The sequence below is a fragment of the Saccopteryx leptura genome, chromosome 9 (genome assembly GCF_036850995.1).
Source record: "Saccopteryx leptura isolate mSacLep1 chromosome 9, mSacLep1_pri_phased_curated, whole genome shotgun sequence".
Lineage (NCBI taxonomy): Eukaryota > Metazoa > Chordata > Mammalia > Chiroptera > Emballonuridae > Saccopteryx > Saccopteryx leptura.
In genome coordinates this window covers 74781959-74804206 of record NC_089511.1, presented here as the reverse complement: position 1 = coordinate 74804206, position 22248 = coordinate 74781959, and the positions used below count along the sequence as shown (strand labels likewise).

Sequence of the window (22248 nt, the reverse complement as noted above, 5' to 3'; positions counted from 1 at the left end):
TGCCCCGACCAGGATTCACCCAGTAAGCCCTCTATGGGGCGATGTTCTGCCCATCTGGGGCCGCTGCTCCATTGCTCAGCAGCTGAGCTATTTTAGTTCCTGAGACAAGGCCATGTAGCCATCCTCAGTGCCCAGGACCAACTTGCTCGAACCATTTGAACCATGGTTGTTGGAAAGGAAGAGAGAGAGAGAGAGAGAGAGAGAGAGAGAGAAGGGGAGGGTAAGGGGTGGAGAAGCAGATGGTTGCTTCTTCTGTGTGCCCTGACTGGGAATTGAACCTGGGACTTTCACATGCCAGGCCGATTCTCTACCATTGAGCCAAACAGCCAGGGCCAGCATTTTTCAAATAACAAAATTATAGAGATTGGAGAATAGATCAATGTTAACTAAAGGTTAGGATCAGAATTGGATGGGTAAAACTATAAAAGGATAGCATGAAGGAACCTTGTGATGATGGAACAGTTTTATATCTTGATTGTGGTTGTGGTTACATGCCTCTCTACATATGATAAAATTGTATGGAGCTATACACAAACACAAATGAGTGAAGATGGTGAAACCTGAATAAACTCTGGATTATATTGACGTCCATGTCCTTCATACATTTACTGGTTTGGCTAAAGTATTATAGTTATGCAAGATGTTACCATTGGAGGAAACTGGGTGAAAAGTACATTGACTTCCTATATAATTTTTTTGAAACTTCCTGAGAATTTATAGTTATTTCAAATTAAAGAGTTTTTAAAAATCAGAAGTATTCCTATCTTCCAGGAACATTGCTGTTTCTCGGAGCAAACTGCCAATTGTTTTGTACATTTGTCTATTAAGCATCGTTGATATAATGCTTTTGTTCTTTCCTTATTAGGAAAACCTGCTGATGAGGATTCACTTCCATATTGCTGATGAAACCAAAGAGGATATATGTACGGCCCAACACTGCATCTCCCATCAGAAATTTGCAATGACATTGTTTGAGCAGGTGAATCTTATTTCTATCCCCATCACTTGTTAGACCTTTTCTTCAAGAACACTTTGTCCTGGGATGTTGGGTTTCAGATGGGTGCCAAAACAGTTAATGACCAAGGCTGCTTAGTTTCACTTTTTTCTCCCTGGACCCAGTGCGTATGCACTAGCTGTGGGGCCACTTCTGATCCGCTGCCTTTCATCCAGATGGTGCATTACATCTCTACCACTTCCCTTTGGTGAGTCCTGCCACGTTCTCTGCACCCTTAGACACGCCTTCAGTTGATTGGATTTTAACCGAAGGCATCCAGATAGATTATATCCTTATTGCTTAGTCTATTGCTATATTGTGGAAACTTAGAACTATAATTTAAAAATAAACTTTGTTCTTCTTTTCTATCTCTTCTTTTTTTCTTATGCTCAGTTCTGGCCAGCAAAGAGGGAGGAGGAATGGGCGTTCTACGAGCTTTGGATTTTGGGAGAGGCAGAGGCACTCACTGAGTTTTTGGGATACTGAGGCTGGTCAGGACAAGGGGCTTTGGTATAGTGGGCAGAGGAAAGTCAAACATGTGAATTAGGAGTTTACATGAATAACTTATTTGATTTAGCTGTAACTCTCACCATCATCTCCTTTCTATTCCCCATCTTGAAGTAATCAGGCTATTTGTATGTTGGAAAGACGAGAAAAAACCTCACCAAGTATGTTTGGTGAGCTGTTACAGAATGCCAGTACCATGGGGGATCTCCGAAACTGTCCGGTGAGTTAAGTCAGTAGTGAGGTTTGGAGTGGGAATGGAAACCCTGGGATTGTGGAATTGAGGCAGAGCCAGTAGGAAACATGTCAAACTAGCCTAATATATATTTCAGAGCAACTGTGGAGAGAGGATTCGGATTCGCCGTGTATTGATGAATGCTCCACAGATCATCACAATTGGACTGGTTTGGGACTCGGACCACTCAGACCTGGCGGAGGATGTCATTCATAGCCTGGGTACCTGCCTTAAGTTGGGTGATGTGAGTGTTAGTTTAACTCTGACTTAGAGTTATTGTGTCTTATTCTTTTGCAAGGGTATGAACATTGAACACAAAGGTATATCCTAAATGACAAATATAGAGTTTTGGATAAACATACTTGTGTACAGTAGTCTCCCCTTATACATGCTTTCTCTTTCTGTTGCTTTAGTTACCCATGGTCAACTGTGGTCAGAAAATATTAAATAGAAAATTCCAGAAGTAAACAATTTGCAAATTTTAAGTCGTGTATAGTTCTGAATAGCATGGTGAAATCTCACCCTGTTTTGGTGGCACACTAAATATGCCACTCACCCAGTAGTTACTTAGTAGCTTTCTCAGTTACCAGACTGACTGTTGCAGTATTACAATGTTTATGTTCAAGGCACCCTTAGAGTGGTGTAATATTACGGTCACAATGCCTACGTCATTTGTTTCACTTCATCTCATCATGTAGGCATTGTATCATCTCACATCTTCACAGGAAGGGTGAATACAGTACATAAGATTTTGAGGGAGAGAAAGACTACATTCACATAACTTTTATTACAGTGTAGAGTTATAATTGTTCTATTTTATTATTAGTTATTGTTGTTAATCTCTTTCTGTGCCTAATTTATAAATTAAACTCTATCATAGGTATGTATGTGTGTATAGAATATGTGTATGTATGGTGTGTTTGGTACCATCTGCAGTTCAGGCATCCTGAACTGGGGGTCCAGGAGTGTATCCCCTGCAGATAAGGGGCATTACTGTGTGTGCACTTATATGTGCATGTATCTGTAAATATATGCTCACTTACCTCCTTTGGGTAGATAGCAAAGGCTTTTTATAAGAAATGGGATGACCTTGCCAAGGTGGGCAGAGCTTAGGTACTGGTAAAAATCAAGCAATTTATAGAGTTATTGTGTGCTCTACTAACTGTTTACACTAGTGTAGAATAGGAAGGTATATTCAACTGTGGGAGCTAGTAAGGTCAAAGAAGTGAGCAGTCCTGACTAGAGCTGCTTTGGGAGGTGAAGGAGATGAAAGTTGGTGACTTGAATCTTGCAATACGAAATTCACAGTGAAGAACCAAAATCTATTGAGAAGGTAGTAAAGTAGCTTGGAAGAGAATTAGTGGGTTAGTGGTTTTTTGTAAATCTATTTCGGAAAATAGGGAAACAGACTTTAGTCCTGGGAGCTTAACCTTATCAGCTCCATGTCCTAGTGTAGGGTTTTCTTTCAATTCAAGAGAACCAGAAACTCTGTGCTTTTCTTTCTACTAGTTTTGCTCTAGGATAATCCTATGACTAAGGAGATTCCTTGCTGTTGTTTTTTAAATGTCATTAAGCCGCTCCTGAGAATAAGTGAACTATTTGGGATCTTATTTTAGACCTTCTTCCCAAGAAATTTCTGACATGAATAGGCTATATACAAGAAAGTCTCCTTTTTCAAAAATCCTGTAGCCTACATAGCCTATACTGTTCTAGTTTTATTTTTATGATTGTTTTCTCAACCAAGTAAGTTCCTCAAGGCAAGAATCTTTTTCTTTTTCTTTTTCTTTCTCTTTCTCTTTACCTTCTTCCCTTCCCTTCCCTTCCCTTCCCTTCCCTCCTTCCCTCCCTCCCTCCCTTCCTCTCTCTTTTTCTTTTTCTTTTCCTTTTCCTTTTTCTTTTCCCCTCCCTTCCCCTCCCCTCCCCTCCCTTCCCCTCCCCTCCCCTCCCCTCCCTTCCCCTCCCCTCCCCTCCCTTCCCTTCCCCTCCCCTCCCCTCCCCTCCCCTCCCCTCCCCTCCCCTCCCCTCCCCTCCCCTCCCCTCCCCTCCCCTCCCCTCCCCTCCTTTCTCTTCTTTCTTTCTGTGTCTCTGAGCACCTAGAACAGCATTGGTAACCAGCATGGTGGGGTTGCTTCTCCTAAAGGCTTTCTTAACCCCTACTTTGGGTCTCAGCAGGAAATTTATATTTGTGGTGCCAGCTGATAAATAACTTTTTAAACTTGAGAGTATTTTGGTTTTTGTTTGGTTTGGATTTTACCTTTCCTGACTCCTCTTATGATAGGCCTCAGTAAGAAAATATTATTGGAAGTTATGAAGAAACATCACCACCTTATCAGTTATTAGCCACTGTCTTGCTTTTTTCTACATTTTTCCTTTTTAGGTTCATTTCTGATGATTAATATAGACTGGCAAATAATCTCATTCTGAGGGGCAGAGAAGCAAGTCAGCACCTTGAAATGATGGAGTCTGCTGATAGATGATGCTAGAGGGTTAGATATGTCATTGTTCTTTCCTTTCTCTCCTTTCCCCACAGCTGTTTTTCAGAGTGACAGATGACCGGGCCAAGCAGTCTGAACTGTACTTAGTAGGAATGATCTGTTATTATGGCAAACATTATTCTACATTCTTTTTCCAAACAAAGATCCGAAAATGGATGTATTTTGATGATGCTCATGTCAAGGAGGTAGGAATATTCAAGCCCTTCTTAAAGTGTTTGGTGACTGCAACAAAAAACTAAAGATAATTTTTTTGTCTTCAGTATTTCCTTTCCATAATTTTAATGTCCATCTGCCTATCTATTGGATTTATGAGAGTATTAATCTTCATCTTCCCCAATAGATGGCAAGTTCCTCAAGGGCAGGATGAATTCATCTTCTATTATTTATTTATTTTGGGGAGGGGGTGACAGAGAGGGACAGACAGACAAGAAGGGAGAGAGATGAGAAGCATCAATTCTTCGTTGCAGCATCTTAGTTGTTCATTGATTGCTTTTTCATATGTGCCTTGACGGGGTGGGGGCTACAGCGGACTGAGTGACTCCTTGCTCGAGCCAGTGACCTTGGGCTCAAAACAAATGAGCCCACGCTCAAGCTGGCGACCTTGGGGTCTCGAACCTGGGTCCTCTGTGTCCCAGTCCAACACACTATCCACTGCATCGCCACCTGGTCAGGCTCCATTATTTTTTTCTCTAAATGTCCTTTCATGGCATTTAGCACAGTTCTGTATTTATGGTTGACAAAGTATTTTTAAAAATGTGTTAATTGGTTGATTTGAGCAACAACAGTTTAATGGCTCAGATTAGGTTACAAGGTTAGCAAAAAGTTCAGAATTCCCAATCTTGGAGTTATTAGTGGGTAATACTTTGTCTCGGGGCTGCTATAAATTATTTTCTGATTGTTGGCTCACTGAAGCACCCTGTCACAGATTAACATGTTTTTTGGGTTTTTTTTCAGAGACAGAGAGACAGTCAGAGAGAGGGATAGATAGGGACAGACAGACAGGAACGGAGAGAGATGAGAAGCATCAATCAGTTTTTCATTGCAACACCTTAGTTGTTCACTGATTGCTTTCTCATATGTGCCTTGACCACGGGCCTTCAGCAGATCAAGTAACCCCTTGCTCGAGCCAGCGACCTTGGGTCAAAGCTGGTGAGCTTTGCTCAAACCAGATGAGCCCGTACTCAAGCTGGTGACCTTGGGGTCTCGAACCTGGGTCCTTTGCATCCCAGTCCGATGTTCTATCCACTGCACCACCGTCTGGTCAGGCCAGATTACCATGTTTTTGAGACAGTATAAGGAAAACGGATATGATATTTTTATTTATTTATTTATTTATTTGTATTTTTCTGAAGCTGGAAACGGGGAGAGACAGTCAGACAGACTCCCACATGCGCCCGACCGGGATCCACCCGGCACGCCCACCAGGGGCGATGCTCTGCCCACCAGGGGGCTATGCTCTGCCCCTCCGGGGCGTCGCTCTGCTGCGACCAGAGCCACTCTAGCGCCTGAGGCAGAGGCCAAGGAGCCATCCCCAGCGCCCGGGCCATCTTTGCTCCAATGGAGCCTTGGCTGCGGGAGGGGAAGAGAGAGACAGAGAGGAAGGAGGGGGGGGGTGGAGAAGCAGATGGGCGCTTCTCCTATGTGCCCTGGCCAGGAATCGAACCCGGGTCCCCTGCACGCCAGGCCGACGCTCTACCGCTGAGCCAACCGGCCAGGGCCAGATATGATAATATTTAAAGTTGGAAATTTGTTGCTAAACCACAGAGTTCGGATGATGTAGTTTAGGTGATTTGCATGAGTTAGATTCTTGTGATTATGTTAGCAGCTAGGAAGCTGCTTAAATATTCTATATCAGTCCAAAGAATTTAAGTAGCATCTTCCACAAATAGTAGTCTTTGTCAAATTCTCTAATTCTCGTCTTCATCTTTTTTGCCGTTATAATTTTGGGCAGCACATCAATTCTTCAGCTTTAGGTTTTTTATTTGAATAATACATGCCTTGTAAGATATTAAATAAGATTATATAAAAGGCATACAAATGTATTTTAGTTAAAATAATGATAACCTAGCCCTGGCTGGTGGCTCAATGGATAAAGTGTTATCCCAGCACACCAAGGTTGTCAGTTCAATTCCTGGTCAGGGAACATACAAGAAACAATCAATGAGTGTACAACTTAAAAAAAAAGGAACAATTAAGTGGAACAATGAGTTGATGCTTCTCTCTCTCTCTCTTCCCCCCTCTCTCCGTTCTTCTTTCTCTCAAATCAATGAAAAAATTAAAATAATAATAATAATGATAGCCTAGTTATAAATTTACAGAACATCTATTATAAAATAAGAACTGTGATAGCTGTCTGACTCGAAGAGCACACCATCTAACAATGTGACTGGTTCAAGCTTAAGAGAGGGTAAGTTTGGGGGTTTGATTGGCTTGTCACTTCCATGGCTGTTCAGTCACTCTTTTCCACTGCCATGGCAGCACTGAATCCAGCACAAAGCTGAGGCCACGAGGTCCAGCTGTCTATTCTAAGCAGTTTGACATTTTATGTCCTGCCATGTGTGAACTCTGACACAGAATGTCATTTATTCTGAAGCAGTCTGTGAGAGAGTTTCTGTCTGTTCTTTAGCTTCCTAAAAGTGATTTTAATATTTAGGAGTAAATTACAGAAATGCAGATTTTAATTAAGGGCTTTAATTTGATGTCTGTGAAAAGTATCCTCACATAGCATATTTATGTTTGAGAACTTTTATTCATATTTCACAACTGAATTGATGTTTCATGGAAATAAAAGTAATTTTATTCATTGTTCCTGTCTCTTACAAGGTTTTAATGCTTTCTAAAAGGATTTAACAACAACAACAAAAAAGATTTAACAAAATATTCATTAAGTGTAGGTATAAGATCTTTTTTGCTGTCTGTTTACCTGATTCTTGTCTTTTCATCTTTTTTTTATTTTCTTAAGAAAAACAGAACAGGAAGGTATGTTTTGAATTGTGGATAGGAAGTATAACTGTCCTGTTATTCTGACTGTTTCTGGTTCAGATTGGGCCCAAATGGAAGGATGTGGTGACCAAATGCATCAAGGGGCACTACCAGCCTTTGCTGCTGCTTTATGCAGACCCCCAGGGTACTCCAGTGTCCACCCAGGATCTGTCTTCTCAAGTTGAATTCCAGTCATACAGCAGGATGTGCTATGATAGTGAAGATTCAGGTGAGCAGCCTAGCTCTTTCCTACCTCTCGTTTTCTCTCCCCAGTGTGATCATTGGATGTTTGGGACTCTTGATCATATCATGAGCCTAACACATAACCTATATTGTAGAACTAGAGAAAAAAAAGAAATGCCAACTTGTGCTGAAGCCCAACTTGCTCCAGGCTTTCTTTCGTTCAGCCTGTTATGTTGATTTAGACTGAAATATTAAATTTGTGAGGGAAACCTCAGCATTTAACCTTCTAATATTGGTAAAGATGACTGATTCTTACTAGCAATTTAACAGTGACTTAAGTGCGTTGTTAAGACCAAGAGAAATAATGTTACTACAAAGGTAGTCATATTGTTGAGGTTCATGTTCTAAAATGCCAAGTGCAATAGTGATACATTTCAGCTTATGAATCAGTTGTTTAACTCTAATTCATTTGTTTGGAACCTGAATTATGTTTTCCTATAGAAATAATTTGCAGCTTGATGGCTAAAGTCTCAGGTTAGTCTATAGAGGTTCATTGTATATTATAAATATAACCCTAATGGTTTTGGCTTGATTTTTGAAAAGTAGGAAAAAGAAATGTTCTTTTCCACTTCTGTTTTTAGGAGTGACCCTAAATATAATTTTGAAAGAGAAGACACTTGTCTTTGGAATCTTTTTCGCTCCCTTTTGTATCTCCATCCTGCTTGGTAACTGGTGTTCTTCCCACCTTTGTAACCCCATCCAGACCTGCTCTACTTTTCCCTTCAATCAAACACCCGTTTCCACCACTTATCTTAGCTAGGTGTTTATAGGAAAGTGGTCTGATTGAATTAATTCACACTAAAGTATAAATAATAACCCCATAATTTCTCAGAGATATTAAAAATGTTTATAATGTCAATTAAATTTTTTGAAGTGTCATTTTTGGCAGTATAGGAAAAAAATTATGGGATAGGAGTTATGTATGCCAGGTCAGCCTGGTACTCTAAGTAGATCTTATTTTTCACAACTTTTTGCTTTCTTCCACTTTCCCCCATAGGTTTTCTAAAAGCCCCACAGTTTTTCACAGTGGCAGGCAAAGTGAGGGCTTCAGCAAGGTAGGGGCAGGAGTGGGAAGAATTGTTTGTGTGTCTGGGTTACCTGGAAATTGGGTGTTGGGAAGAATGGCTCTGGTATATCCTTTCCACCGTTCCATCTAGGAATTTCTTACCTTGTGGACCTTTTTTGCCATCCAGCTCTTTGCCCCTCTCTAGCACTATCCTTCTGTCTTTCCTCACTTTTCGTATGTGTCTCCTCCTTCCCTCAGGGAGGGAGCCCTCCATCTCAAGTGATACTCGAACTGATTCCTCAACGGAGAGCTATCCCTACAAATACTCCCACCATGAGTCTGTGGTCAGTCACTTCTCTTCTGATTCTCAGGGGACAGTCATCTATAATGTGGAGAATGATTCCATGTCTCAGAGCAGTCGGGACACAGGTAGGGACTTATGCAGTGGTTCCTGCTTGTTCCTGCCTAGAGGGTTTCCAAGAAAAAGAAACTTGGGCGAGTCAGAAATGTTTGTCATGCAAAGAGAAGAGGCATAGAACTTGAGAAATTGAGTGGGATCAAAATAAACAACACAATTCTGAATGAATGATAATGTGCCATTGCATATATTACTGTAAGGAATGCAGGATATCAATCAGTAAGGACTGTTGTAATGTTATTATTGATGTGATTCTTTATTCTGAAATCTGCTTTTCTCCTGCTATGCTTCTAATCCCTGTGCTTCTGAAAGTGTTCCATCATGGTCTTGTACCTCATAATGTTCTAATGCCAGGTTTTGTCCCATGTTAAGGGCTTTGAGAGAAGGGGAATATTAGGGGCAGGAGACACCTGCTCATCACCTTGTTAGGCTTCCTGAAGGACAGAGACGCAAAAGAATGAAAGCTTGCCTGTTTATTTTTGTCAGTTCCATACAGAACATTCTTAAATTTTTTTGTTTCATCTTTGGAAAGTGTGCCTATGTCAGTTGAAAAAATCAATACAGAGCATACATAAAAAGAAGAACAGTGAATAACTACTGAGATGAAAAGTTTATCATCCAAGGCATAGAACAATGCCCATACTCTTAAGGACTTGTGAATTAGAGAGCTTATGGCTTCAGATTGGTGGTATATGCTTTGTGAATGGCATATATATTTTTATTCTGAAAAATTCATTTTATTTTATCCCCCCTCCCCGAAGTGAGAAGCGGGGGAGAAGCAGACAGATTCCCAAATGCTCCCTAACGGGATCTACCCAGCATGCCCACCAGGGCGTGATGCTCGGCCCCTCTGGGGCATTGATCCACTGCAATCAAAGACTTTCTAGCACCTGAGGCGGAGGCCATGGAGCTGTCCTCAGCGTCCAGGCCAACTTTGCTCCAATGAAGCCTTGGCTGTGGGAGGGGAAGAGAGAGACAGAGAGAAAAAGGTCGGAGAAGAGCGGAGAAGCAGATGGGTGCTTCTCCTGTGTACCCTGGCTGCGTTTTTTTTAAATAGAGAATTTCAAACATATTTAGAAGTATACAGAATAGCATACTGCCCTTCCTCATACCCATCACCTAGTTTCAATAATTAGAACTCATGGCCATTCTAGTTTTATCTGTACCTCTACCTACTTCCCCCACTCCTGGATTATTCTGAAGCAAATCCCAGACATGTCACCTTTTTCATAAATATTTTAGTATATCTCTAAAATATAAGAAATCATTTTCAAACATACCATTATCACACTTAAAAATATTAACTATAGCCTGGTCAGGCGGTGGCGCAGTGGACAGAGCGTCGGACTGGGATGTGGAGGACCCAGGTTCAAGACCCTGAGGTCGCCAGCTTGAGCGTGGGCTCATCTGGTTTGAGCAAAGCTCACCAGCTTGGACCCAAGGTCGCTGGTTTGAGCAAGGGGTTACTCAGTCTGCTGAAGGCCCGCGGTCAAGGCACATATGAGAAAGCAGTCAATGAACAACTAAGGTGTCACAATGAAAAACTGATGATTGATGCTTCTCATCTCTCTCCATTCCTGTCTGTCTGTCCCTATCTATCCCTCTCTCTGACTCTCTCTCTGTATCTGTAAAAAAAAAACCAAAAAAACCCCCACAATAATTCCTTAAACCACTAAAATAACCAATGAGTGTTTGAATATTTAATTTTCTTATCAATGTCATAACTTTTGAATGGTTTGTTTGACACAGAATTGAAGTGACATCTACACATTGCAATGGTTTGATAAGTCTTTTACGTTTCCTTTCATCTATAGGTTTCTCCTCTATTTTTTCCTTGCAATTTATTGTTGAAGAACTAGGTAGTTTGTCCTATAGATTTTTCACATTTTAAATTTTGTTTATGTTCCTATGGTAAACTTAAGAATGTTTCTTTGTGCTCTATATTTCTTATAAGTTGATAGTTGGATCTAGAGGTTTGGTCAGATTCATGTTGGATTATATATATATATTTTAAATAAGAGAGAGAGACAGGAAGAGAGAGAGATGAGAAGCATCAACTTATGGTTGCATCACTTTAGTTCATTAATTGCTTCTCATACGTGCCTTGATGCGGGGGAGAGAGGTTGCGGGGGAGCTCATGCTAAGCCAATGCCTTGGTCAAGCCAGCAACCATGGAGTCATTTCAACGACCCCATGCTCAGGCTGGCAAACCCCACACTCAGGCCGGTGACCTCAGGTTTTCAAACCTGGAACCTCAGTGTCCAGGGTTGATGCTCTATCCACTATGCTACCACTGGTCAGGCCATTTTGGATTACTTTTGATGCTTATTGCATAAATAATTACTGCAAAGTGTGATATTTTAAAAACCATATTTCTGAAACTGTGAACCAGGGAGAAGCAAAGTCACAGGATAAATAAGGCATGTTTTCCATGAGAGTCAGGTTTATGTTAAGGCTTTGTGAATGGCTGGGGGTAGGGGAGTATATCTCCATTGGTTCAGCAGTTGTAGTTCTTGTAGCTCAAACTGATTTCCTCCTTTCTAAGTCTTTCTTATGGGTCCAGAGGTAGCAAAGGATCAGATAAAAGCAATAAAAGGTTGCATTGGTAAACAGCCATATAACTGTATTGCTGATATCTGGATAAGTATAAGAATTTTCCTATACTAACATATGAAAACAAATTTTTGTTAACTCTTAGTGCATTTGAGAACCTAGGGGATTTTCTTTAAGCCTGTCTTCTAGTTTAATTCAATTGCTTAATTCACCTCTGGCCTCCAGCAGCTTAAATAATTATATCCTTTAGAATCTGACCTTTGTTGTCGCCAAGTCATACTCATATATTCAAATACATCTGGGCACGAAGCAAGGCGGGTTACATAAAAAGCCCAGATCTCCTGGGTTTCTCAGTAATTAGTATTGAGGAACTGTGAAATATAATCTCTGGGTGAAGCATGGTTAGGGATGGAGATGAGAATTATCCAAAGTTTTTAAAAATTATTCTACAGAGACAGAGAGAGAGTCAGAGATAGGGACAGAGACAGAGAGAGAGTCAGAGATAGGGACAGATGGACAGGAACGGAGAGAGATGAGAAGCATCAATCATCATTTTTTCATTGCGACACCTTAGTTGTTCATCGACGGTTTCCCCATATGTGCCTTGACCGTGGGCCTTTAGCAGACCGAGTAACCCCTTGCTTGAGCCAGCGACCTTGGGTCCAAGCTGGTGAGGTTTGCTCAAACTAGATGAGCCCGCGTTCAAGCTGGAGACCTCGGGGTCTCAAACCTGGGTCCTCCGCATCCCAGTCCGATGCTCCATCCACTGCGCCACTGCCTGGTCAAGCTAGAACTGGGTCTTAAAGCCACACACAGTCAGAGTGCCTGTGAGCAAAGGCTTGGACACCTGGGATAATACCAGATGTAATAAAAATTAGACTTTATTTGGTATGTGTTGCTAAGTAAATAAAAGGAAAGCTCTGTCTTCTATTTATGAGAGTGAAAATATATTGGTACATAGCATTTTTATACACTTTTTAAAACTTTCATCTTTTAAATGTACCAAGTTATGGTACAGATTATTGGGGAAAATTCTGAGTGGGATTGAGACTGATAATTGCTCGGGAAACACTGTAAATTTGGAAGCTCCCATTAACTACTTGAGCTTCTTTGCATGCATCTATTGAGACATTCCTGCTACTTTTAAATCAGGTAGCCACGGCCCTTACAGCTTTCAATCTCACGGGTACACTAAATTTGTTCAACTGCCATGAATCCCAAAGGGATTTTCTCAAGAGGATGGAGGTCAGTCTCAGATACCAGTTTACCCCTATTTCCTTGTTCTTTTAGGACACCTGACTGATAGCGAATGTAATCAGAAACTCACATCCAAGAAAGGATCCCTGGTAGAGCGCAAGAGGAGCTCTGGCCGCGTTAAGAGGAAAGGCGATGAGCCACAGGCCTCAGGGTACCACAGTGAAGGCAAGCCAGTCTGCACTGCTTCTCTTTCTTAATTCACTCTGTCATACTTGCCACACTCCAGCCTGTGGCTTCTTCTTTCTGCTCAGAGGGCTTTCCTTGCTTTCACAACTTGGGGATCTGAGTATCCATGAGTACTTTAAATATTTATATGTTTCATTCTTTGTGTTTTTAGGGGAAACTCTGAAAGAGAAGCAGGTTCCTAGGAATGCCTCTAAACCATCAAGCAGCACCAACAGACTAAGGGATTTTAAAGAGACAGTCAGCAATATGATCCATAACAGACCATCCCTGGCTTCTCAGACCAACCTAGTATCTCCATGTAGGGGAAGAGGAGGAGACCAGATGGACAGAAAACCTCCTAGGAACCTCCCTTTACACTCTCATGACTGGGAAGTAGAGAGCACTAGCAGTGAGTCAAAATCCAGTTCTTCCAGCAAGTATCGTCCAATGTGGAGACCTAAACGGGAGTCTCTGAATATTGACAGTATCTTTAGTAAAGACAAAAGGAAGCACAGTGGCTATACCCAGCTTAGCCCATTTTCTGAGGATTCAGGTAATTAGGGAAGAGTTGGGCTTTTGAATAAAGTTTATGTATTTAAAAAAACCTTGGATTTTCTGGTAGAATTGACAAGGTCCATTTTTACTACAATGTTGATTCTTTTAAGTATGTAAGTTCAGTAAATGAGTAGCTGGGGGAAGTCTTATGTCTTGATTTGAGGCAGATGCTAAATCTGCCTCCTTTTTCATATTTGTTCTTTAATCTGGATAGCTAAAGAATTTACACCAGAAGAACTAAGTAAACCACCTGCCTATGACTTTAAAACTGGTGGACCAAGCCCCCAGTACAAACCTTGGGGCCCAGCACGGACAGGCTCTCACTTTTTAGAGCAACACCCTCGCCTAATCCAGCGAATGGAATCTGGCTATGAAAGCAGTGAGAGGAACAGCAGCAGCCCTGTCAGCCTGGATGCAGCCCTGCCTGAGAGCTTGAGTGTCTGCAGGTATTGTTTGGTCTTTGAATATTACAGCCAGTGTGAGCCACTAAGAGGCTTGCTTATCAACTCAGACAAGTGGAGAGGTGCACTTTATTACCATCTTGTGGGCAAACGAAGTATTTTACTCTATCAATTTTCTATGGTAACAGCCCCCTCTGCTGGGAGAATGAGCAAAGGCGTTTGAGGAAGGAGAGACAACTTTTAAAGTATTATGTATAAAATAATTGTTTAGTAAATAACTTTTAATAAAAGAATGAATTATTGAGTCAAAGCATATGTAGTTCTAAGATCAGAGAGAGAACCCAGTTGTTATTTTTTGCCTTTCATTTTAGGATAGGTTCTTTTTCTTTACGGTGATTGGGGAACCTGTGTTTTATGAAGCCAATAATATTCATAATTCCAAAAGAAAACAATGAGAGTTTATTAGTGCTTATTTGGCCCTAGCCTGCCCGGTTGGCTCAGCGGTAGAGTATCAGTCCGGCATGTGGAAGTCCCGGGTTTGATTCCTGGTCAGGGCACATTGGAAAAGAAACCATCTGCTTCTTCATCCCTCCCCCTTCTGTTTCTCTCTCTCTCTCTCTCTCTTCTCCTCCTTCAGTGGTTTGAGGAAAGTTGGCCCTAGACACTGAGGATGGCTCCATGGCCTTGGCCTCAGGCGATAAAATAGCTCAGTTGCCGAGCAATGGAGCTGAGGTCCCGCTGGACAGAGTATCGCCTGGTAGGGGCTTGCTGGGTGGATCTGGTCCAGGCGCATGTGGGAATCTGTCTCTGCCTCCCGCCTCTCACTTAATTAAAAAAAAATAGTGCTTATTGAACCCTTCCATAGGGCCCAATTTGCTTTGTAAATTTTAGATCTTCATGTTTTTAATGAGTTGACAGAGAGGCAAGTTTCCTAACAGTACAACTACTTTGAAAGGAGTGATTTTGTATTGTACAATGGTGATGACCATATCCTCATATTTTCCCACTGTTCTTTCCTGGCCACCAGACCCTGTTCAGTTTTACACACGAGAAGATGCTACAAAAGTATAAGAAAGAGGAAGGCAGTCCATATAAGATCATATGTTTATTCATTAGATAAGTTTTGTGCCTCACACTATGCTAGATGCACAAAATGTGATTGAGGTGAGAATAAATGAGGGAATGAGTGGTATTTAAGTCTTTCAGAAGTGGTTCGCAAATACTTTCATTATACTAGTTCAGTGCTTGATATATTTTTTTGAGGGAATTTTGTCCTAGGAATGTTGCTAGGAGTTTCTGCTTCTGCTGCTTTCATTAGACTCTGGTTTCTCTTTTTGAAGGGATCAAAGTGCTAAGAAATCATCTGGGTTGGCACCTTCCTGGCGTCACATCCCCAAGTCTCACAGCAGTAGCATCTTGGAGGCAGACTCCACAATGTCCAGAAGTGGCTGGATAAAGAATCAGCCCCGATCTGGTAAGCAAAAGAACAACAGATTTGGAAGACTTGATTTGTCCACCCATTTTGTTTGGGAAACAGCTTTACCTGAGAACATGTGAAATGAGAGGGCAGTTGTACTTTGAGTGAATATGAATTCCATCAGTATGTAAATATGAAGACATTTGAGCTGCTCCATTTTTGAATTATCTGTTTTGTTCGTTACAATTTACCTGATTGTTTTTTTACACATTGGAGAGACCTCTTGTGGGAGCAAGAAGGAACAGTGTCAGTAGCATCTGTATTCCTCAGAAGAGTAAGTCCTAGGGTTTTTCTTGGTATATAGGCAGCCTATTGGGAATGAATTTTTTATTGTTTAGTACCATGAATTGAGATAACACAAGGGGACATGAGATTGTGGGCAAAACTGGGAAATAATAGGTCAAACCTACTCTTACCCCTGACTCTCTAGCCTGTCCAGTGTCCCTGTTTTGTTTTCTCCTCTTGAGGGTGCCGTTTATCCTCATACCCTCTTCTTCTCAAAACAAGATCTCAAAGAATGATCGAACTCCTTCATACTAAATATAAGTGACAGAAAATATTAAGTATGCTTTCTCTAAGAGAAAACTAGCATTTTAACAAGTTAAAGTCTGAAGAGAAAGGAATGCTGGATTTTCAGGTAAAGATTTGAAGTAGACATAGGTTTTAGTTCCTTTTTAGATTTCTCTCATAACACCCGTATATACTTCTAGTACACATCTCACTTAAGTAAAGACCCCATCCAAATGGATCAAAATAAATCCTTTACTTAGAGCTGAAATTGAGGTGATAACTAGGCAGTCTCCCTAACATGGAGACTTTGGAATCCTGAGGGAAAATGGTGAGTATATAGTATCATTTAGTCTTCTGGGGAGTTCTGGGAACTACTGTCTTAGAGTTCAACTTTATCTGAAAGGTGTTTCATTCCTTTTTTTTCTGTTCTGTTAGTTTAATAGAGAGTCCAGTATGTGGGCAGAAACCTAACTGTGGTTTGACTTAATGAGCTTCTGGATGTAGATCTGGCCAGCTTTCTAGAAAGAGGAGGACAGAATACTAATGAGGCACCCTGTAGAGATGAGACCAGGAACATTACTGGTCTGACCCCTGATTCTCTTGATAGCCACTTAAGTTCTTAGAGATAGTTGGAAGGGAGTTATGCAGCAGCAATAAAAGGCATGAATTATTTTCTGTATGAGAGCATTAGGTTGCTGACATCTGGTAAGCAAAACAGTGCCTATAGATGCAGGTGTCTCTAAAATCCTGGGCTGAAGTAGGTTATAATTAGAAACTCATAGAAGAAATTCATGCTTTCTGATGAAGTTTTACATTTGCTTTATTCCCCACATTTTAATTTATTTTGTGTTGACTAACATTGCTTTGAGAAACTTGGGATCGTGCCTGAGGCCATTCCCCACTCTGTTTTCTTCAGATAGCCAATAGATTTTCAGCACACTGAAGAATAAGTCTCATGATTTCTCTGAAAGTCCTAATTCTGGACTGGCTGGATAGAATTCACCAGTAGGATTCCTCAATTAGTAAAAGATATTTAGCAAGGGCTTACAATAAATTTCTCATGTACCATGCTATTTCATTATCCTTTTTGTATAGTGAACCCTATTTATGCCTTACAGTTTGATCCAATCATATTAGCCTGGCACAGAAAAAATATTTTTATCTGGTGACTTTGATCATTTTTTTTAAAATTGCATAGGTAAAATAAATCCAACAATTCAGTAACCTGTCCCTTGCCTCTTCAAATTGGAGGTACCAATGTTACGATTATGATATATATTGTATCTTTCTTTCTCTATGCTAATAGAGTATAGATAAGTTTATAAATACCACTTTAAAAAATAAAATGAAATCATGCTGTATCTATTATTCTGTTACTTGATTTTTTACTTAATATAACAAAGACATCCTTTTAGATCTATGAACACTGATAAAATTAATTTTTTATGCCTGATGTGTGGTCGTGCAGTAGATGGAGTGTCCACTTGGAATGCTGGAGTCACTGGTTTGAAACACCAGTCTTACCTGGTCAAAGCATGTAGAAGAAGCAACTACTATGAGTTGATACTTCCCATTCTTTCCCCCAACCCCTTCTCTCTCTTTTTCTCTAAAATCAATAGATAACACTTTAAATTTAAAAAAAAATTTATTGCTGTGGACATTTTATTTTTTAAATATATGTATTTTATTCATTTTAGAGAAATAGATAAAGGGGGAAGGCACAGGGAGCAAGAAGCATCAAGTTGTAGTAGTTGTTTCTTGTATATACCTTGACCAGGCAAGCCCAGGGTTTTTGAACCAATGACCTCAGCATTCCAAATTGATGCTTTATCCACTGTGCCACCACAGATCAGGCACTACTATGAACATTTTTTAAATTCATTAAAAACGTGGTAGAAATTAAGGGTGAAGAATTGACTTGCTTGAAACTTCCCATTGAATTGCTAGCAACATGTAATAGAGAATGCTCCCTAATGAGCATGAATTATGAACTTAACCTATTTGACTTAATTCAGCTCTACCATTTACCATCTGTTACCTTGGGCAAGTTATTTACTCTCTTTGTGACACAGTTTCTTCATTCTTAAAATGTAGGCAATAGTAGTGTTTACCTCATAGGTTGTTGTGAGAATTAATGAAATAGTATGTAGAAAAGTGTTTAAAATTGTGCCTGTTACATAGTAAATGTTCAACAAATGTTATCATGTTGTTATAAAACATTCAGCAATGTTTATTATTATTATTGTTATTAGTATTCACAGCCCAGATTTCACCCTGAATCTGATCTGTAAAGCAATATTCAAAACATGAACTCGAAATTGAAGCCAGGAGTTCCCAGGGAAAAGCAGTGCAGTGGCGCCAATTACCACAGGTGCTTAGTCTTGGTTATGGAAATGTGGTGACTTCTCTTCTCCCTTGCTTGTATTCCAGGTGGGGAGACACCTTCCAAAAGTGAACTGGATGAATTGCAGGAAGAGGTGGCCAGGAAGGCCCAGGAACAGGAACTTCGTAAGAAACGGGAGAAAGAATTAGAGGCAGCTAAAGGGTTTAACCCTCATCCCAGCCGCTTTATGGACTTGGATGAACTGCAGAATCAGGGTAATTGTTGTGAGTATTAGACTGTCGGTGATGGGGACAGTGAGAGAGGGGAGAAAAAAAGATTAGGGCTTATAAATGTCTTGTCTGTGCTTTAGCAAAATTATATTTTATCTTAATTCAGCCATTTTGGTGATATCTAGTCAAAGTAGGAGGCAACAGCTTATTGATTGGAAATGGCACTGATTTGGGGCCCATCTATTTAAAGCCTACCGATTAGAGATAGTATATTGTTCAAGAAAAATATTTCCCATGAACATCTATAGAAAGTGTAAATAATACTAGTCACAATTCAGAAACAGCAGAAAAGGGCAGTGAGCATACCACACAGTCAGTAAGTGGAATTCTGCTTGCTTGGCAGAAACATACCCTCAAGATTTCTCACCTGGAACTCGAGGGAAGTCAATTTACCAAACAGGTTCTAAGAACACAGAACCTGATTGCCTTTTGATCTTCTGATGAACCATTTTCCAATCTCATATAATGTTCAGGGACTTTACTTAACGGCCTCACGGGGGTCACTTTTTTTTTCAATTGCTTTAGGATGTTACTTTGTACTAGGAGATACTGGCCTTCAAAATAGGAGTACATAAAGCTAAGGAATCTACCTTAAAAGAGGCCCTGAAAACTTTATCGCTGTTGGTTTTGTTTTTAATAAAATGAATTATTTTTCTTATTATTCACAGATTGTGCTAAACCAGTGTAAAGAGTAGGAGTCAATGCTATTTTGGGTACTTTTGTTGATCACTTCCCTCCTTTTATCAACATAGAGAAGCTCCCTGGGCTTTTGAAAGAGGAACTTTTCACTCCTTCCCTTGCCATTCTCCCCTCCCCATGTCTGTAGGACAGTAAGGACATTAACTTTGAGAGGGAATCCCTCTAGCTGTATTGCATTGTCAATTATACATAGCTTTGGTTCAGCATCTCCTGGAAAAGCAAGAAATGAGTGCTAAGATTCTAGAAGATAAGAATTAAAATCTAGTACTGTGATTGGCCAACTATAGTTTACCTATATCTCTGTAGAGGACTTTGTTTTTAATGGCTGTAGCCACTATCTCTTATTATAAAGTTTTTTTGATTTCAAATATAATGAGAAAACTTCAGGCCTGCAGGTTGGGGGGACTACTTCTCTGTAGGTGGTGTGGAACCTGAACGCCAAGTTCTTTAGAACAAACTTGCTACTCCCACCACCTTCCCATTACTCTCCAAAAGCCATGGGGAATTAGGGAGTGAATGTTAGGGGTGTGGAAGAGCCTTTCTTACTGTGTCTAACTACAGGTAAGTGGAGGATTGCGACATTAGGGGAGAAATGACTCTGAAATTTTGATTTTTTTTTTCCTTGAAGCTTGGGAAAACCCATCATTAATCCTAATTGTAGGTGTACTTATATTACAGTTTACTACCAATCTATGATTATGCGTGAGTGAAAGGCAAAGGGGTACCTAACCTTGAGGGTTCTTTCACAAAAGTTGCCTTTACAGCACTTCCTTGCTTTGTCACCTGGCTGTGTACTTGGACTGTCCTGTGTATGCTTTGGCACACATTCACTTTCGGGGTAGGAAGGAACACCTCATACTTCCTGTAGAGATAGGAAAGTAACTTTTTTGAGGTAGGTTTGGTGAGCAAGGGCATGATAAAAGTAAATACTTAGCAGTGCTGATGAAAGGCGGGTGCATGCAAACCAACAACAAAGGCAGCTCAGCAGATATATTGAGGGCAGGAACTGCAGACCACCTGTGCCCAAAAGGTGTTCAAGGCCCTGACCGGTTGGCTCAGTGGTAGAGCGTCGGCCTGGCATGCAGAAGTCCCGGGTTCGATTCCCCGCCAGGGCACACAGGAGAAGCGCCCATCTGCTTCTCCACCCCTCCTCCTCTCCTTCCTCTCTGTCTCTCTCTTCCCCTCCCAAGGCTCCATTGGAGCAAAGATGGCCCGGGTGCTGGGGATGGCTCCTTGGCCTCTGCCCCAGGCACTAGAGTGGCTCTGTTTGCAACAGAGTGACGCCCCCGGAGGGGCAGAGCATCACTCCCTGGTGGGCAGAGCATTGCCCCTGGTGGGCGTGCCGGGTGGATCCCGGTCGGGCGCATGCGGGAGTCTGTCTGACTGTCTCCCCGTTTCCAGCTTCAGGGGAAAAAAAAAAGGTGTTCAGATAGGACTGTGAATTGACATAGGAATAAAGTGCTAACAGAGGGCTTTAGACAGAGCAGTGAAGCCACTTTTGCCTTAACACAGCAGTTGAGGTCTCAGTGGAGATCTGGGGCATTCTGATACTGGTTGGCAAGATGTATCTTGTTGCACTGTAGAAAAGCAGTTCAGTGCAGGCATAAGAACCCACCTTTCTGCTATAGATAGTATTTTGTTCTCTTCTTGAGGGACCCCCAAGGAGGTCTTGGAGTTGGTATACGTGGTGGCCTCTTTCATGGCCTTGGGTAAGGTCTCAGTTAAGGCAAAAATGGATGTCCTACATGTTTCATAGAATTCTTAATAGCAGTAGATGGTTGGAATAAAGATAGACCAAAAGGCCCAGCAGCAAGGATCATCTATGTGCACTGAAGGGAAACAACAGTACATAGAAAAGGTTGAAACCAATTGTAATGAAAATGAAAAGTGCTGGCCCTTTCAGGGAGGAGTGACGGCTTTGAGAGGTCCCTGCAAGAGGCAGATTCAGTATTTGAAGAGTCACTGCATCTGGAACAGAAGGGAGACTGTGCTGCAGCTTTGGCCCTCTGTAATGAAGCTATCTGTAAGTAACTAACTGCTATGCCCACGGCACTTTTGATTAACTTCACAACAGGTATTATTAGTGAGTGTTGTCACTCAGATGGGATAAAAACAGCTTCTCTGTCTCCTCACTCACTCTCCCAAACTTAGAGGCCCTTTAGCTGTCTTTGCCTTTCAGATATCTAAGTGTGCTGTCACTGTGGCCTATCGATATTTACTAGAATAACCTTAACAGGAGCCCACAAATTAATTATCCAGTCATGCCTACCTTCTTATCCCAAGTTAAATTAGACCTCAGATGGGAGGTTAGTTAGCTCTTTCTCCAGTCACTGAATAGTGAGGTGCAGCTTATGGCAGGAAGTTAAGGAATAAATTGGCTGTGACTTCTCAGGCCAGTGACTTTGCACTGCATATTTGATTCTTTATGTTTCTCCCTGTCTTTCTGGTATGCCTCACCATTAAGTTACAACAGGGACTAACGCTTAGACTTCCTATTTGGTTCTTAAATGTGACCCACAGAAGCTGTGTTCTATAAAGACAGATGCAGGTTTGGATCTTATTTCTGCTGTTGGCTGTCGGAAAGGGGGAGTTGGGAGCAGAGTGTGGAGACCAGAGTATGACAGGTCAGTTGTAAAAGACAAGAGGCAACCTTTAAGATGGAAGTGCCAGTTTATCTTCCAACTCATTTTAGTTTAGCTTTTTGTTTGTTTGGTTTTTAAATTTTAATTAACCTGTTTGGCCTCCATGGCTTTTGTGAATGTTCCTTATAGTCAGGGCCAGCTCTGCCCTGGACAGCATATGCATGGTCCATGCCTTACATTCCTGCTGCATATTTTGAGTTTTACTGCATATCTTTGCTCATTTTTGGTTCAATTTTATTCTTTTTATTTTTGTTTGTATTTTGTGTTCTGTTTCTGCTATATTTTCTTTTGCATTTTAGCTAAACTAAGACTTGCCCTGCATGGTGCCAGCTCTAGCACGCACAGCAGAGCCCTAGTCGATAAGAAGTTGCAAATCAGTATTCGAAAAGCACGGAGCCTGCAGGATCGCATGCAGCAGCAGCAATCATCGCAGCAACCGTCGCAGCCCTCAGCCTGCCTCCCTTCGCAGGCAGGGGCTCTCCCTCAGCCAACAAGGTAG

General features: G+C 41.2%; 1 protein-coding gene across 11 annotated transcripts in view; it reads left to right on the top strand.

Annotated features, from left to right (window-relative positions):
- USP54 (ubiquitin specific peptidase 54) overlaps positions 1-22248 on the top strand; it is a 140291-nt gene that overhangs the window by 96567 nt on the left and 21476 nt on the right. For 6 of the 11 annotated variants that reach the window (XM_066348821.1, XM_066348820.1, XM_066348829.1 and 3 more), the window contains 14 exons: positions 866-979; positions 1120-1202; positions 1616-1721; positions 1831-1977; positions 4264-4413; positions 7271-7439; positions 8718-8888; positions 12721-12852; positions 13025-13405; positions 13622-13853; positions 15149-15282; positions 18226-18393; positions 20996-21130; positions 22049-22244. In XM_066348821.1, coding sequence (XP_066204918.1) covers positions 866-979; positions 1120-1202; positions 1616-1721; positions 1831-1977; positions 4264-4413; positions 7271-7439; positions 8718-8888; positions 12721-12852; positions 13025-13405; positions 13622-13853; positions 15149-15282; positions 18226-18393; positions 20996-21130; positions 22049-22244 — 2318 coding nt within the window. Of the gene's footprint in view, positions 1-865; positions 980-1119; positions 1203-1615; positions 1722-1830; positions 1978-4263; positions 4414-7270; positions 7440-8717; positions 8889-12720; positions 12853-13024; positions 13406-13621; positions 13854-15148; positions 15283-18225; positions 18403-20995; positions 21131-22048; positions 22245-22248 lie in introns of all 11 variants that reach the window. The other 5 variants (XM_066348823.1, XM_066348822.1, XM_066348825.1 and 2 more) reach the window with 5 other exon arrangements.